The sequence below is a fragment of the Astyanax mexicanus genome, chromosome 13 (assembly GCF_023375975.1).
Source record: "Astyanax mexicanus isolate ESR-SI-001 chromosome 13, AstMex3_surface, whole genome shotgun sequence".
Lineage (NCBI taxonomy): Eukaryota > Metazoa > Chordata > Actinopteri > Characiformes > Acestrorhamphidae > Astyanax > Astyanax mexicanus.
The window spans coordinates 34,870,403-34,888,238 of NC_064420.1; the positions used below are offsets into that span (position 1 = coordinate 34,870,403).

The 17,836-nt window shown below is 38.4% G+C and overlaps 2 protein-coding genes and 1 long non-coding RNA gene across 3 annotated transcripts in view; 2 read left to right on the forward strand and 1 right to left on the reverse strand.

Moving 5' to 3' along the window:
- The window catches only part of LOC103022152 (uncharacterized), a 46,344-nt gene extending 44,532 nt beyond the window's left edge, over positions 1-1,812 (forward strand). The window contains exon 4 of the long non-coding RNA XR_454808.4: positions 594-1,812. This is a non-coding gene — a long non-coding RNA (uncharacterized LOC103022152). The remainder of the gene's footprint in view (positions 1-593) is intronic.
- The window catches only part of si:dkey-32e6.6 (extracellular matrix protein 2), a 28,806-nt gene extending 25,181 nt beyond the window's left edge, over positions 1-3,625 (reverse strand). The window contains exons 1-4 of the mRNA XM_007250009.4: positions 3,237-3,625; positions 1,531-1,595; positions 623-1,067; positions 383-498 (exon numbers count right to left, since the gene is read on the reverse strand). Coding sequence (XP_007250071.3) covers positions 383-498; positions 623-1,067; positions 1,531-1,595; positions 3,237-3,411 — 801 coding nt within the window. The 5' untranslated portion in view covers positions 3,412-3,625. The remainder of the gene's footprint in view (positions 1-382; positions 499-622; positions 1,068-1,530; positions 1,596-3,236) is intronic.
- A 10,205-nt stretch (positions 3,626-13,830) lies between these two features.
- tnnc1b (troponin C type 1b (slow)) lies at positions 13,831-17,549 on the forward strand. Its single transcript, XM_007249867.4, has 6 exons — positions 13,831-14,019; positions 14,653-14,683; positions 14,816-14,962; positions 16,501-16,615; positions 16,714-16,850; positions 17,226-17,549. Exons 1-6 carry the CDS (start codon positions 13,996-13,998, stop codon positions 17,255-17,257), a joined length of 486 nt encoding a protein of 161 aa, XP_007249929.1. The 5' UTR covers positions 13,831-13,995; the 3' UTR covers positions 17,258-17,549.
- The last annotated feature ends 287 nt before the right edge of the window (positions 17,550-17,836 follow it).

Below are 17,836 nucleotides of genomic sequence, written 5' to 3' on the forward strand. Positions count from 1 at the left end.
GCACCAGCACCAGCACCATGCCGGTGGAAAAGCGCCTTTTGTAGTCTGTCTAGACTACAAAGTATTCTTAAGTGCTCTTAAGTGTTGACCCAAGTGTTGGCCTCACTCTTCTTGGTAAGTGTGATAGCCAAACCCTTTGGCATGTAGGGGGCTTCATGTGTCTCAGAATACATGTTCTAGATGTTTAACCTCACAATATTGATAGAATTGATAGTGTTATTTTTGTTGAAGAAGTGTCTAACTTAATTAGTGTTGTGTTTTTAATATTAACTTACGTAACTATAAACTGAATATTTCTAAATATTTAAAGATATAGATACATTAACATATATAAATTCCCCAATCTTTATAATCTGATACATCCCAACGCAGTATACAATACCTTGAAGAAATAGGGGCCGATAGAGGAGTCATCCAGAAGGTTTCTGCTGAGGTCAATTTCTTCCAGGTTAGGCAGCCCACTGAGACCACGAGGAGGCAATTTAGTCAGATTGTTTCCTTTAATAAAACAGTGAAAAAGTAAAATGACTATATGCTTGATTACTGTACTGTTGGGATTATATTGGTGTATTATTATTTTTTTCTTTGGTTAGACTCTTGGTCCCTCAGCAACAAAACTCACCAGACAGTTCGAGTATGGTGATGCTGAGGTCAGTGATGATGGGCAGATGGGACATGCCAATGTCTTTGCAGAAAATGCGACCCCCACCCAGCTGACATTCTTCTGGCAACAAGTCTGTGAAGCTATCTCTGGACGCAGTACTGTTATTAGCAGCTTCATTCTCCTCATTTTCCTCTTCTTCTTCTTCTTGTCCTTCCTCCTCCCCTTCCTCTTCCTCCTCCTCTTCTTCTTCTTCTTCTTCCTCTTCATCGTCATCTTCTTCCTCCTCATCTTCATCATCATCTCCCTTCTTCCTCTTTGCTTGCTCTTCGCCCAGGTCCAGGAGGCGTTTCTTCTCCTCTCTGAGCTCCTGAAGAATTGCGCTTAATTTACCTGGAGCTCCACCTCTCCTTTCCAGGACAGCGTTTAGCTCCACCCACACAGCCTCGGTTCGCCCTAGAGAGGTCTGATGTGTCAGCAGCACAGACAGGCAGGCCCAGGAACACAGAGCCCATCATTAGACATCAAATACTGACATTACGGCAAGTGCCACAAAAATACAAACACGCCAAATTTAGAGAGCAAATAGCAGAGAGCAAAAAAAGAATGATGGAAATTGGTGAGATGGAAAGCAGCAGCAGCAGAGGGCAGAAAGTGACCAGCACTCTCATTATAATGTGGGCACACCATACTGAGCTTAGATCAAGCCCACACTAAAAGATCTAAAAGATTTGGGCCCTTTAATAGACATACATTTGGGAAAGCTTTGATACAACTGTGCTCACAGCTATTTACGTTCCTTAATTTATATGTACTTAGTGACAAAGTTTAAAAAAAAAAAGCCCAGAGGAGCATAAAGATGAGAAAAACAAGCCAAGTCTGCCTGCTGGTTGGCAGAAAATATATTTTTTCAGTATGTCCAGTCCCACCTGTGTGTCTGCAGCCGTCTCCTTAGAGTGCCCCTTTCTCTGGCTCCAGTCTGCCCCATTCCCTCCTATAGGAACACATGTATGATTTAACACACTGTTATCAACACGGAGTAGCAGCCAGACACAAAACACGGTTTTGTACAAAAACAGTGAGTCAGGAGGTAGATCAGAAACACCAAAAAACAGAACTTTGTGAGCCACATCATTGTAAAACTGACAAAAAAAAGACAAAACTCTGCACTGTGAATTTTAACGTGTTCAATAAAACCTACAAACATATAATATTTTGTGTGGAATTAGTGTAAGCAGACTGTGTTTGTGACTCTATTGTTGTGACTTAGATGAAGATCAGAACACATTTATTGACCAATTCATGCAGAAATCCAAGTAATCCCAAAGGGTTCACATGCTTTTTCTTGCAACTGTAACCTATCAATTATTTTGGTTGTTAATGAGTTAAATTTACGTTGCAATAAAACATATTATATGTAATATAAGATTTAAAAGTCTTTAATAAAAGTTTTTTTTATCATTCCTGCCTATATTTTTCAAAGGTGACACTTCTGAAATACAAGATTATCTTATGATTAAGACCCAATTCAAGTTCAGTTAATCATAGACTATAAACTATTTCTTGTATTTACCTTTGTATTGCTAATATTCAGTATTTTAGTCAATTTCAGACTAAAAGTGAGTCTAGGTTTAATTTATGTCTAACAATCTGGCCCCATAACTTAAATGCATATATTTCTCAATACCTAGTGTAAAACATGCATTATATTTTAAAAAAAGTTTAAAAAGTTAAAACATATGTGTCGTCGCTGTCCAATGAAAAACACTTATCCCCAAAACAGCAACTTTACAAGAGAGAGAAAAAACCTTGTAAACTTTCAGTGGAAGTCAATGTAAAAAGAGTTTATTTTAGGTCATTTTGAAGAGTTTCTATTGGTCAGTTCATCAAGAAATTTTGGCACAGTGTAGGGGACAGTTTGTCTATTCAAATTATGTAATAAACTAAAAATAGACAAAAATGAAGATAAGTGTTTTTCATTGGACAGCGACGATTATTGTTCTATTGTTCAGGCTGGAAGGCTTTTTACTAAACCTCACTGAGGTCAGGATGTTGGATGATCACCACATCTTTTACTTTATCACCACTTTCCACAACCCATCTCAAAGGTACGGGATAGTGCACCATCATTCAAGTGAACACAGTTCCAATGTTCCACAGCTCAATGCTGGAAGCTTTGTATTTATCTTGCCACGCCTGTCGTTATGTGCTGGCACTAGTGGCAATACTTCTCTACAGGGACTAGACAAGCTCTTAAAGTGTGTGTGCATCAGCACATCTGTGTCAGACATTACATTATAGTAAATAAATGCAATTATTAGAGTCTCTAATACAGTACATATTTGCAATCATTAAACAAAATGACTAAAAGTTGAAATATCATCATGGTACATTAACTGTTGTTAAAGTTCTGCATGTTCCTGTCCTTCCTTAATAAAGGTGCCACTGATATACAACATTATCCAATGACAGCACTAATATAAATATATGACAAAATGAAATAAACCTCACTGTTTATATATGAAACACAAATCATCTCTCTTCCTCTCAGTAATGAACTGAGAACTGAGGCTCTGCAGAAACCCAGTTCACACCCCTTAACACAGCATGGTCATGTAATCACAGCACAACTTACTTGAATCTGCCAGCGCTGTCTCCAAGGCAGGTGTGTCCAAGAATTCACTGGCAGGTGAGTCTGACTCTGTCCCATTATTACCTGTGTTGTCCAGCGCATTCAGATCATCCACTTCCACAGATAAAACTCCTAAACATGCACTCACACACACACATAATAGCCACGCTGCTCTCATGCTTCTGCTCTGCCTCTGACCTGCAGTGTATGTGTGTGAACTCTCACTCTGCGTGTACCTGTACTCTCACCTCCAGCTGCCCTCTTAAAGACGCTCAGAGCCAGCAGGAAGGAGAGGAGGAGGAGGGGGGAGACAGCGGGGGGATGACGGGGGTTAAACGTGTACAAGGAACATCCCCGACTGCTCTCGTCCCATTTTCAGAAACATCATTCCTCTTTAACTCAGGCTGTGGTTATGCTGTGTTTACCTTACTGAAGCATTTTTAGAGACTGAGAGAGGAAAAGAAACAGAAGCAGAGAGAGAAGGAGAGAGAGATCAGGGGAGAAAGGGAGAGAGAGAGAAAGGCAGAGAAAGAGAAAGGAAAGAAGTGGTATAAAATAGAGAGGCAGTAGAAGAGTGAAGCAGTCCGAGGAAGAAGTTGTAGGTAAGAGAGAGACAGAAGGATGGAGATGCTGTAAGAAAAAAAGAAGCAATTGGATGGAGAGAGATGCAGCAGGGGGACAGAGACAATAGGAGACACGGGCAGTTGGAGGCATAGAGAGTAGAAGACAGAGGCAGTAAGAATGGGCGGCAGTTGAAGGGAGAAAGACAGTAGGAGAGAGGCATTTGGATGGAGAGAGATGCAGCAGGGGGACAGAGACAATAGGAGACACAGGCAGTTGGAGGTAAAGAGACAGTAGAAGACAGAGGCAGTAAGATTATAGAGGCAGTTGAAGGGAGAAAGGCAGTTGGAGGGAGAGAGATGCAGTAGAGAGAGATGATATTAGAGAACGGCAGCTGGAAGAAAAGAGAGTAAGAGACATGCAGTTGGAGAGAAAGTGACTGTAGAGGACAGAGGCAGTAGAGGGAGGAATGAAGTAGAAGACAGAGGCAGTAAGATTATAGAGGCAGTTGAAAGGAGAAAGACAGTAGAAGAAAGGGAGAAAGACAGTAGAAGAGAGGCAGTTGGAGGGAGAGAAATGGTAGAAGATAAGAATAAGAGGCAGTTGAAGGGAGAAAGACAGTAGAAGGAAGGCAGTTGGAGGGAGAGAGATGCAGTAGAGAGAGAGATGGTGTAAGAGAAAGGCAGCTGGAAGAGGAGAGACAGTAAGAGACATGCAGTTGGAGAGAAAGTGACTGTAGAGGCAGGAATAAAGTAGAAGACAGAGGCAGTAAGATTATAGAGGCAGCTAAAAAAGAGAAAGACAGTTAGAGAAAGGGAGAAAGACAGTAGGAGAGAGGCAATTGTAGGAAGAGAGACAGTAGAAGACAGAGGCAGTAAGATTATAGAGGCAGTTAAAGGGAGAAAGGCAGCAGGAGAGAGGCAGTTGGAGAGAGAGATGCAGTAGAGAGAGATGATATTAGAGAACGGCAGCTGGAAGAAGAGAGACAGTAAGAGACATGCAGCAGGGGAAAAAGTGACTGTAGAGGACAGAGGCAGTAGAGGGAGGAATAAAGTAAAAGACAGAGGCAGTAAGATTATAGAGGCAGCTAAAAAAGAGAAAGACAGTTGAAGAAAGGGAGAAAGACAGTAGGAGAGAGGCAATTGTAGGAAGAGAGACAGTAGAAGACAGAGGCAGTAAGATTATAGAGGCAGTTAAAGGGAGAAAGGCAGCAGGAGAGAGGCAGTTGGAGAGAGAGATGATATTAGAGAATGGCAGCTGGAAGAAAAGAGACAGTAAGAGACATACAGCATAGGAGAGAAAGTGACTGTAGAGGACAGAGGCAGTAGAGGGAGGAATAAAGTAGAAGACAGAGGCAGTAAAATTATAGAGGCAGTTGAAAAGAGAAAGACAGTAGGAGAGAGGCAGTTGGAGGGAGAGAGACAGTAGAGAGAGATGATGTTAGAGAACGGCAGCTGGAAGAAGAGAGACAGTAAGAGACATGCAGTTGGAGAGAAAGTGATAGTAGGAGACAGAGGCAGTAGAGGGAGAAAGACAGTAAAAGACTATTAAGTAGAAGAATATAATAAGGCAGCTGCCGAAAGAGAGACAGAAATAAGACAGAAACAGTAAGATAAAATAAAGAGAGCGAGGATAGAAGTAAAAGATTTACTAGGAGACAGTTAAACACAGAGGCATCTATAACCAAACAGAAGGAGATAAATATAAATGTAGAAGAAGAGAGAGACAGTAAAACAGTAAACAGAACGGACAACACAATCAAACAAATGAGACAGAAATATTATACATGGTCATTTATTTATTGAAGAAAATGATCCAGTATAATTTTCTTATTGTAAAAGTTGTAAGGAGGAAGTGTTGCTTGGAGGAAGAGCTACAAAACAGCTTCAACGTGGATCTTCACAGGACTTTGACTTGGCCTTTCCAAAACGTCCAAAACTCTGTTTTTCTATAAGCATTTTTTTTAGTAGAATGACTTGTGTGCCAGGGTTGTGTCTTGCTACATCACCCACATTCTCTTAAGATTCAGTTTATACACAGATGTCCTGATATTTTCCTACAGGATTTGATTGTAAAATATTCAAAATTATAAGCCATCCTGGCCCAGCTGCAGCCAAATAGGCACATCGATCCATGATACTACCACCACCACGTTTCATAGATAGGCTTTTCTGTTGGAATGCAGTGTTTTCCTTTCTCCAAACAGTGCTTCTCTTTATTTGGTCTCATATATCTACAAAACTGTTTTTCTGGCTTGCCCATGTTAGCTTAAGCAAACTGCAGACGGACAGCAATGTCGTTTAGTGTTCTCCTTAGTGTTGAGGGACTGTGTGATAATCCTGAAGGTTCACAGACTTTTGCCACTCTCAGGTATGTAATATTAGATCATGTTCCTTACTATTTATTTATAAATTAATAATTAATTATCATACCTTAAAATTATGTCTCATTTGTTTTGTTTGATTCTCATTATCCATTGTAGGACTTGTGTGAAAATCTGGTGAAGTTTTAGGTCACATATAGATAGACGGATGGACGGATGGACGGACGGACGGATGGACAGACAGATAGATAGATAGATACTTTATTTATCCCGAAGGAAATTTAGGGATCCAGCAGCAACAACACAATACAATAAGAAACATATTCAAACATATAAATTAAAACAAAGAAGAATAGAAAATATATAAGGCTATGAAAAAATATATATAAAGAAATATAGACATTTCAACATTTTTTATTCACTAATTTAGATAGAAATACTGATAGAAGTGATAGTAGGAGAGATAGTAGCAAGAGGTGAGAAAGAGAAAGAAGACATGGAGAAGCATTTGGCTAGAGAGAGAAAGAGAAAGAGACAGAAGAGACAATAGAGAAAGAGAGGCAGCAAGTGAGAGTAAGAGACAAAGAGAGAGAGAGAGATTGCAACATTGCTGACAGCGATGCTGAGGTGTTGGTAACACTCTGCATGCCAGCATGACACAGTGTTCACACTTGAGATGGACAAGTGAGGCAGATATGAAAAATGAGTGTAAAACAGGGGAGTGGACGGACTGGCTCTTCCAGCGCCTGTCTCGCCCTCAACATATTCCTGCCTGGCACCGGTCCATTAACACGTACATCTCAAAAGGAGGAAGACATCGGCCAAAAAGAAAGACAGTGCTGTCTAACTCAGAAGATAAATAGAGGGAGACAGACATACAAATGGAGTGTCTCTCTACCACAGACACACAGCTCCCCTTCACCAGTGATCCACTGCTATACATATCCACAGCTTAAAATACCCCATAATTCTGTGTAATTAGAATGGCTATGAATATGAAATTATACATATGTCATTTCCTGCTGTCTACCCTGAGTTTTTGATGATACTGGCTGGTCTCCCAGCCTGAGATCCTGCTTAATCTTAGACTAAAGGGTCTTTAGTGGTGAACTACAATGTATGTATTCCATTTCAGACCCAAACTAAGTTTAATCTCTGGCCAAGTATTTAGCCCTATAACTTAAACGCATTATGGGACTTTTCTATATAATTCAGTTATATTTGTAATGCAGAAATGACTATAAGATACTTGGTAACTGTTTGGATTAATATACAGCTCTGGAAAAAAACAGACCACTTACAAATTATATTACAGTTTCTTTGATTCTACCAAATTGAAAACCTCTGGAATATAATCAAGAGGAAGCTAAGATGAACTGCTTGAATTTTTGCACCAGGAGTGCAAATCCAAAAGCAGTGTGTAAGACTGGTGGAGAAGAACATGCAAAAACATGAAAACTGTGATTAAAAACCAGGGTTATTCCACCAATTTTTTTTTTCTGAACTCTTCAAACTTTATGAATATGAACTTGTTTTCTTTATTTGAGGTCTGAAAGATCTGATTTTTTTTTATTTAGCCATTTCTGACAATGACAATTATATTTATTTGGGAGAAGTGTTTATCGTAATTAAAATACAATAAAACAACATTGTTCATTTTACTCAAACATGTACCTATAAATAGCAAAATAAGAGAAACTGATTCAGAAACTGAAGTGGTCTCTTATTTTTTCCAGAGCTGTATACTGTGGTGTCCCACAGATCTCAATTTTGGGGCATATACATTTTCTAATAATGATCTCAGTACTGTAGCTATGAGAGTGAAGAACTGAAGTGTGGGCTTATATAGAGTTTAAAGAGTTAAATGTTATGACATGGACTATAAGGTCACACAAACACACACACTGGGGTCACCACCAGGGGATATATTGACCACAAAGAATCACTATAGAGTGAGAGATAGTCTTGTGACTCCTTAACGTTTGCTCAGCCAACACTGGCTACAACACACATGACACCTATACATGTTTATATAGCAGCTATATGATTTTCACAATCTCCTCTAGCCAGGATGGCATTCCACAGAGCAGCCAGCTTTCTTAAACATACTGTGAAGAAACCTTACAGGGTTTTAGTGCTAACATGACTAACCTCACAGAGATTCATTGGGTGAGAAGAATAGAAACTTGTTATACAGCAGTAGAAAAGGTATCAGCGGTACAATCCTGCATAGCCTGTCCATTTTAATGATTTTAGTTACTGGTCAAAAATACTGTAATACAAACACAACAAAACACATTTTAAATAAATTTTATATAATCAATATTATATTACTAAAAAAAGTTAGAAGTTAACATTTCTACAACATTAAAACATAAAAAAATGACATACCATGATTCTTAAACGCAAATATTAAAAAAAAAAATCCAACAAAGCCAAAACAGGGAAGTAACCTGCAAATTTCCAAACCCCAAAACTGTTACAGTTTTAGCCCTATAACTTATATGCATTATGGGAATTTCTGTATAATTCAGTTATATTTGTAATGCAAAAACTACTATAAAATGGCATAGCATGGTAACTGTTTGGATTAATATACAGATCTGGAAAGAAATAACAGACCACTTAAAAATTATGTGTTTTTTTTTTTTATTTTACCAACTTGAAAACCTCTGGAATATAATTAAGAGGAAACCAAGCTGAACTACTTGAATTTTTACTTTGGATTTTTACAGTTGCAGTCTTGCCATTATAATATGCCTCTTGTTATTTAGTATCAAACGCCTTTAAAACCTTAAAGGTGTTAAAACTTTATGGTCACTTAATATGGGCTTTTTAATACTTTTATTACTTTAGTTTTCTGAGGATGTGTATTAGTAACATACCAATGTTCTGCAAAGGTTACGAGAGTATTGTGAAGTAGTGCAGAGCCACCAGCCACCCATATCAACAGTACTTTGTTTTGTATATGTCGTATGTCATGCAATAAGAATGAATCTATTAAAATGTGTGTTATGGGTTGTTGCGTTTTTACACCTATCTGAAAATTATTTTCCGTCAGTCTTTTGCTTTAGACTACACAGAAATCACTTTCCCCTCTTAATCATTATTTTGTTTTTTGTTTTTTTTGCTCTCAGACATATGTCGATCCTGTTATGGCAAGATGCACAACAGGGAGAATAAAATTCGTGAAAATTGTCTGTAGAAAAAAATGTGGTTGTAAAATACATTTATTTTAATTAGCTTAATATTTTACTTTGATAGGGTGAACAGCTTAAGCTTTACCTCAGCTAGGTATGGAGAGAGTAGGATCAGTATTACATGAAATTAATACAATAACTGCTAAACATGCATCAAGCGTCTTCATTCCCTTGAAAAGAAAACAGTGTAAAGTTTGTGATGTCGCTGAGGTCAAAAGTTACTTTTTGTTAAAGGGGTTGGTTTAACCCAAAATAACAGGATGGACAGGGACATCTTGGACATGTTTAAATAGCTGGATATTTTTATCTTAAAAATATAATTTAAAAATACATATTTTAGATATTTTTGTAAAAACCTTGCCACATTAAATAAAACTATACAAAAATATACAAAAAGTACTTTAAAGTCAAGGTTAACATTGCTTTATATTTGTAAGAAATGTTTACCAAGAGTTAACTTTTATAAATGTACTGTTACCCACTGTTAGTATAAAATTTAAACAACTATATAACTAAGTTATATTGATATTGGCCACTTTTCTTTGGCCAATTTGCTTTTATTGTATTAATGTTATACTGTTTTTCGGACATTATTTATAGCTGATATATTTTATTAAGCTAACCTTGTAAAACCACACACAAAAAACGGATACAGAAATAAAGGCGAGGTAAGTTGAGTTGAGTTCAAACATTTGCACGACTTAACAAGCAACCAAATATAAGCCCAAATTATATACTGTAAATAACAGATTATTTATTATACCAGGATTCACCTGCTGAGTTTACTGGAAATGATGCTTTAAAATCACTGTTTAATTTAAACTCTTTTGCAAACACAGAAACACAAACACTGCAGGCCGGGTTTTATGCAGATCACTTCTCTATTTTGTCTTAAATTAGCTGTTGGTGAGGCTAAGTAAATAATGCCTCCCCGTGTGAGCAAGACTGCATCTGTGTTCCTGTGAGGGTGCGAACGGATGGATGACCCCGAGCGACTCTCCAAACAAACAGCAGTGAAGACACCAGAACAAGACAAACTATTTGACAAACCACCCACACTCCTGTCCAAACTGAATCATCAGTGTAGTCTCGCCCTGCAGGACAGACTGTACAACCCCCCCCTCTCCTCCACCACCTCCACTTGTCTAATTTCCCAGTATATCCCCCCCCTCCCCCCCTGCCCCGTTCCTCAGCTGTGACATGTTCTCACTGTGAGGTGGCTGAGGCAGGTGGGTGCTGGGTGTGGAAAACATGGACACAAGCTACCAGCTATTGTCAGCACTGTGCTAATATTCTGGACCAGATAAGATAAATGTGAGGTCACCGGCTGGGTTTTCAGTCTGGAAGATAAGGATTATTAGATAATGCACTGATTTTAAAGCATTTACTTTTGATGTGACTGTGTCCGGGTGTCTGGGTAGCACCATACACGTGTTTAGAGTGACTTACAGTCCATTTATGGCTGTCACTGTACCTGGACCACCTAACTAACTAGGACTGAAATCTTTGTGCCACCCTGACAATGTCCATCATACATCTGAGTGATGCACCAAACAGTTATTAGATTAGAGCAGTGCAGAGCCCTGGTTCAGACTTTTTTTTTTAGAATGTCTACCTGCTTTTGTCTGCCCTCTGCTAAAATTCTGGACCAGATAAGATAAATATGAGGTCACCGGCTCGCGTTTTAGTCTGCAGGATGAGTGGAAGAGGAAAAGATGTTAGAGTTAAAGTATCATTTAAAGCAGTGATTTTTAATGTGAGTGTGTCTGAGGTTGCTCTGGGCAGCATAATACACATTTACGTGGCCTCTACTCTGGAACACGTTATAGTGCTCAGAACTGCATGGCCTTCTTAAGGTCAGAGGGGACCCACAGCAGCTGTGTGTCCGTGTACGTGTGTGTGTGTGTGTGTGTGTGTGTGCATGTTATGACGTCAGTTCTGCAGCCTTCACCCAACCCTGTCATACTGCAGCTATCCTAGCGTGACACTGAATGGCACTGAGAAAACCAAGGGAGGGGAGGAGAGTGAGAGAGAGACAAACAGAGAGACAGATAGATAGGCAGACAGACAGATAAAAATAAGGATATTAAAAAATGTTCAAAACCTGTCGCTACTCTCCAGAAAAGGCTTTCTACTAGATTTTGGAGCATTGTTGTAAAGGATTTGAATATATTTAGTGCCTAGACTGTGAGGTCAGGATATAGGATAACGTTCAATCATCATTCAGTTGTTCAGAACATGGTTTGACTGTTCCATAGCTCAATGTCTGGTGACATTATACCCTTTTAGCTCACACCTGGTATTAGGCATGGTGCTAATAGATGGTTTATCAAGAATCATGTTTATCAAGAATCGAGATTAAGTATGTGTGTGTGTTTGTGTGTGCATTAGCAGATCTGTGTCAGCAATAGGTGCAAAGGAAAAAAAGTCAATGCATTTATTGTATAATGCATTTAAGAGGTGTCCACAAGCATTTGGTTAGAGCTGTACTACCCAGGTTTCTGAATAGAATGACTTGAATGGAATAGAATGGCATTAAAAGAAAAAAAAATCTAGGTAGGTGGTAGGTAGGTAGGTAAATAGATGTTTTGTTATAAAATATTAAAAATAAATCAATTAATACAAACTAGACAATGTATTTACATAAATTACCTGAATAACCCAGAATCAGGAGGACGTATTGTTTATATTGTTTGAAGACTGACCAATTAATTAAACAAGTTTATAATTTAAACCTGCAGCCACATTGGGGGGACACACTGGGGTGATGGTCTGGGCATTCTCCATAATAAAATGTTTAATGAATTCGATGCAATGTACTGCATTCTGGTGTATTATTAATAGGTTCTTACAATAGTGACTTAATTCAATGAGTATATGTTTTAGCTACACATTGTAATTTAGCCCTTCTGAGCTAGTTAGCTAGCGTTAGCATGTTTGTGAGACAAACCAATACACACTGTTTTAGCTAACAAGCTTCCAACAACAGAGCCTAAAGTTTTATTACATAAACACAATTTACCTCATTTGAGATGCTTTAAATTGTAACAGGTGCTTTAACTGTCCATTAGCCACAGTTTGGACAAGTTTGGACATGCTGCTGTGCTGCACTATTTAAGTACAACTAGCTCCTAGCCCCGCCCAGGCAACTAAACCAATCACATCCAACAGAAATACAACAGAAATGAATGAATTAAAATGTGTGAGCACAAATAAAATATTGTACTTATAAAAATTAACCTTTTTAGAGTTTTTTCTAAAACTTTATTTAAATAACAGGGAAATTCCACAGGGCTACATAATATTTTCTATTAAATGTGGGGAGGTTCAAACGAATAATTAAGAAATGTGAAGATGACATGTCCCTCTCAGATTTAAGGGCACACCTGCTCTTTGCGGATAGGATTGAACATTGCTCTAAACCCAGGGTTCTTGACTGGACTCAGCCTGGAACCCACATTTTCTCATGGTCATTTAAGCCATTTTTATAGAATACAAACCAAATATATTTATTTTTGAAAAACCTAGTTAAACATACATATGCATGCAAAGTGAATTTAAGAGCAATTATTTTAAGAAACTGAGGAGGACAACTATGTGTATGTCAAAACTGCACAAAATAAATAAGGCCACAAAATTAGATATTTCACTTCTCTACATTAGTACATTAGTAAGTAACCCTCTGTGTGTTTATCCCCCAATATATTTGGCGAGTAGAAAATCAGCATTAATCAGCATCAGCAAATGAGTATTAATTAAAAAAATATATGTATTTATTTTTTACAAGCTGTCCACAACAAATGTGTCCACGACCCACTTTTGGGTCGCTGCCCTAAACCCTGTTCATAGTACCACAAATCAGTTCTTCACCCTCATAACTACATTGTTGTCATATTTATCATATGTTTCATAGGCCCAAAATAAAACCTTGTGGGGCTTGAGCGTTTAAAATAAGACAGGAACACACATTACTACAGTTGGGCTATTATCCAATTAAACAAATACATATAGGCTTAAACGTTTGCCAGTTAAAAATAGAAAACCGCGTAGAGACGACTTCCAAATGAGCTTCAGTGTAAATGGAATGAAAAATTTCTGAAGCCCAGGCTGCTTCTATGAACCCTAAAGCTGCTCAAGCCAGAATTAATAGCCCGCCAACAGGTGTGAAAATAACAGTGGTGTAGCAGTTTGACAAAGGCCTGGCTGTTTATGGCCATTTCCCTTTGTGCTCTTGTCTATTGGCCTTGCCTACAGCAGAGGCCTGATGCTCCTCTAGCAGTGATTGGCAAATGCAGGTGACCAGCGGTTAAGTTTAGAGCTTGATATGGGCCTGCTGGCTGGATGACCAGAGGGAGCAGCGCCAAGGACTTATTGTCATAACTCACGCTCTCCTGCCTGTTGTCTCTGACATTCCTCCCCTATTAATAGCCTATTCCATCCCTTAGCCCATTCTCTCTTGTCCTCTTTCTTTTTCTATACCCCCCCCCCCCTCTCTCTCTCTCTCAGATAGGAAAGGGGAGTGACAGCCGGCTTTGTCTTTTCTGAGCCGCTCATTCCAGCCATAAAGGCCGGGGAAGGTGGCCCTGGGACTCTTTGTCCTGTGTCCATCGTAGTGCGAGGAGAGCTGGATTTACCTGCAGTCACTTTCTGAAGAAGTGAGCTCCAACTCAGGACAGCCATGGATGATGTATACAAAGCAGCGGTAAGCGCTGATTACTTTTATGGAAGGATTTAGGGGTAAAGAGATGAAGAAGAGAAATGAATGAAAGAATGATTGAATTAAAAAAAATGTGTTAGAATTTTAATTGGTTTAGATTACATCTAAAATACTAATATAACATCTCCTTCTTCTACCTCTAATTTTTCTCCTTAAAAAGAGCCTTATTGTGGATGGAATTCACAGTGTGGCAAAGTATGATCTTAAGTTTGTCGTATGGCTATGCTAGCAAGTCCTCAAGGTTAAATCTTTAAAAAGGTTTTATGAGGTCAGGCTGAGGGAGGTCACTGGGGTTTGGTTTCTGTTCTTTAGCCAATGTAAAATGAAAAAAGTGCTCAGCACGAATCAGTCAGTATAAACCTGCTGAGGATGCTAAAAATATCCTACAATAGCTGCTGAATGATTGAAGGGTCAGGAGGACAGCAGTTACTGAGATTAACAACGGCGAGAGTATCTGGTGTCTGATGGCTAGGTGTTAACGTGAGTGTCGAAAATAAAACGAGTAACTTTTATGTGTAAAGAATAGAACCTGGTCAGTATTTGTGGAATGACATCTTGTCACGACCTCTCCGATTACTTCCTGGGCCTTCAGCTGTTTCTCTTTCCTCCTTCTAACAGGTTGAGAACTTAACAGAGGAACAGAAAAATGGTAAGCCTTTCCTTTCACTCTCTATCTATAGATGAAGTGTTTCAGGCCTGCATCTCAATGTTTTGTCCTGCTGTCATGACTACCCCGATCTGAAGTGCTGTGTGTCTGTGTGTGTGAACGTGTCTCTGGCAGAGTTCCGCGCTGCTTTTGACATCTTCGTGCAGGACGCTGAGGATGGCTGCATCAGCACTAAGGAGCTGGGGAAGGTGATGAGGATGCTGGGCCAGAACCCCACTCAAGAAGAGCTGCAGGAGATGGTGGACGAAGTAGATGAAGATGGTATGTCAGACATTACCGGGGCATTTGGGTCTGAGTCACATACTTGAGCCTGTATCACATATTTGGGCCAATGTCACACATTTGGGCCTACATTAGACATTTTAGCCCACATCATACATTTGGGCCTACATTAGACATTTTAGCCCACATCATACATTTGGGCCTACATTAGACATTTTAGCCCACATCATACATTTGGGCCTACATTAGACATTTTAGCCCACATCATACATTTGGGCCTACATTAGACATTTTAGCCCACATCATACATTTGGGCCTACATTAGACATTTTAGCCCACATCATACATTTGGGCCTACATTAAACATTTTAGCCCACATCATACATTTGGGCCTACATTAAACTTTTTAGCCCACATCATACATCTGGGCCTATGTCAGACATTTTAGCCCACATTATACATTTAGGCCTACATTAGATATTTTAGCCCACATCATACATTTGAGTCTACATTAGACATTTTAGCCCACATTATACATTTGGGCCTACATTAGACATTTTATCCCACATCATACATTTGGGTCTACATTAGACATTTTAGCCCACAGCATACATTTTGGCCTATATTAGACATTTTAGCCCACAACATACCTTTTGGCCTATATTAGACATTTTAGCCCACATCATACATTTGGGCCTATGTCACACATTTGGGCCTACATGAGATATTTTAGCCCACATCATACATTTGGGTCTACATTAGACATTTTAGCCCACATCATACATTTAGGCCTACATAAGATATTTAGGTCTACATAGACATTTGGGCCATTGTAACATATGTTGGACTATGCCGTACATATAATCCTGTATCACATGTTTGAGTCTATTTCACAGATTTTACCTCTGTCCTACATTGGCTCTATGTCACACATGGCCGTCCTACAGATATGTTGAGCCTGTTCAAATGCAATCATTTTGGGTCCCTAAATACATTAAAATAATGAAATAAACTATAACTACACCAGATGAAATTGTATGCAAACATTTCTGCATACAAAAGTCAAATTTGGATGGTGATATAATTTAGTAATTTTGCCTCTATGCACCACCAAATTAGATTCTGAAATGAATCCATCAAGAAGTTGTTATTAAAGTTCATATTTGTAGCTGTAAGTGAAGGGCCTTCAAATATGAATATTGCATTCTTATGCTGGTTCAGTTATTATACCAAACTGCCATATTTATTTATTTTTTTGTAGACAATTTGTTTATTTATTTCCAAACATGTATGTTAAACAGGTTGTCCGAATGTGATTATATTTAAATATGGAAAAACCTTTATTTTGCTAATATTTAGTTAATTGCAACACTAATGCTCAGTATTGAACACCATAACAGACATGTTGGTCTTGAACCGTTGAGCCTCCTTTAGAGGCAAAGTTAGCTGGTTTAAGATTACAGGTCTACTTATTGAAATAGCAATAAATAGACAACCGAAACAAATTAGCACTAAAATGTACAATTATATTAATTAATTGGGGTATTGTGGCTGTGTGTGTGTGTGTGTGTGTGTAGGCAGCGGGACAGTGGATTTCGATGAGTTCTTGGTCATGATGGTGCGCTGCATGAAAGAGGAGAGCAAAGGAAAATCGGAGGAGGAGCTTGCAGAGGTCTTCCGCATGTTTGATAAGTAAGGAAACAATCCAGGATTAGAAATGATTACCCATCATTAATACCTCATCAATTCCAGTCTAATACCGTGTAATACTATGTCCTTTTTTTTTTTAGAAACGGAGACGGTTACATTGACTTAGACGAGCTGAAGAACATGCTGGAATCTACAGGGGAGGCCATCACTGAGGATGACATAGAGGAGCTCATGAAGGACGGAGACAAAAACAACGATGGCAAGATTGATTATGATGGTATGTTTTCAGTCAGTTTCAATTTACAGGGAAAATTAACTTACATGCAATTAAGACTGAACAATAATTCAATATACCTTTTGGCAGCTTTTCTGTGGCATTTATTTTTATTTGTATGCATTTTTGAATTGTGTCAGGTCAAGTTCAATGAAATTAAACACCGCAAAATTTTATGGCAGTGGACATTTTAATTACTATTTGAATGAATACTGTATAGTAAGAGTTTATATTTTTTATGTTTTTATGCTGGTTAATGTTACACTGTTAACAATAAATGGCCTAATCTATCACATGTATGGGAATAAATTAATATAAGCAATCCCATCTAATATATTCTATTTTAATATATTTTTGTATTTTCTCTCAAACCTACAGAGTTTCTGGACTTCATGAAGGGGGTTGAGTAAAAGCCCTGCCTGATGAAAGATTCTGACGCAGCTCCACCAGTCCCATATCTGTCCAACTCATCATTCCCTGTCCCAGACACAGGACACCAGCAGAGTTAGCTCCCTCAACTAAATCCGATCCGCAGAACATAAATGCAGAAATAAGATGGAAAAAGCTAGGACAACATGTAAATAATATTAAATTACTATGTAGAATATATTGGTTATAAAGCTATTCTGTACACCCAAACACTGTCTCCAACACCAACTGCAAGTTTGTGATGAATTATAAAAATAAATTGAATTTCTGTAACATTTGCTTGTCCTAATTATTTTGCTGTTATTACTAACACAGAAACTATTGTGAAGCACAGTTCCACAGGGTTAATTTATAGGGCCAATGAAATTGAAGTTTAGACTTACATACAGTCTTCCAGGGGTAAACACTGAACACAAACAAACCTGATGTGAAAATTAAATATAAAAACTTAAAAATTAAACTTTGTGTATGCATTACATTTTCTGAGGTCAGCTGGTGTAATGTGGTGAAATGCTTTGCATACCATCACTGGCACATTTAACACAGCTTGAGAACAACTG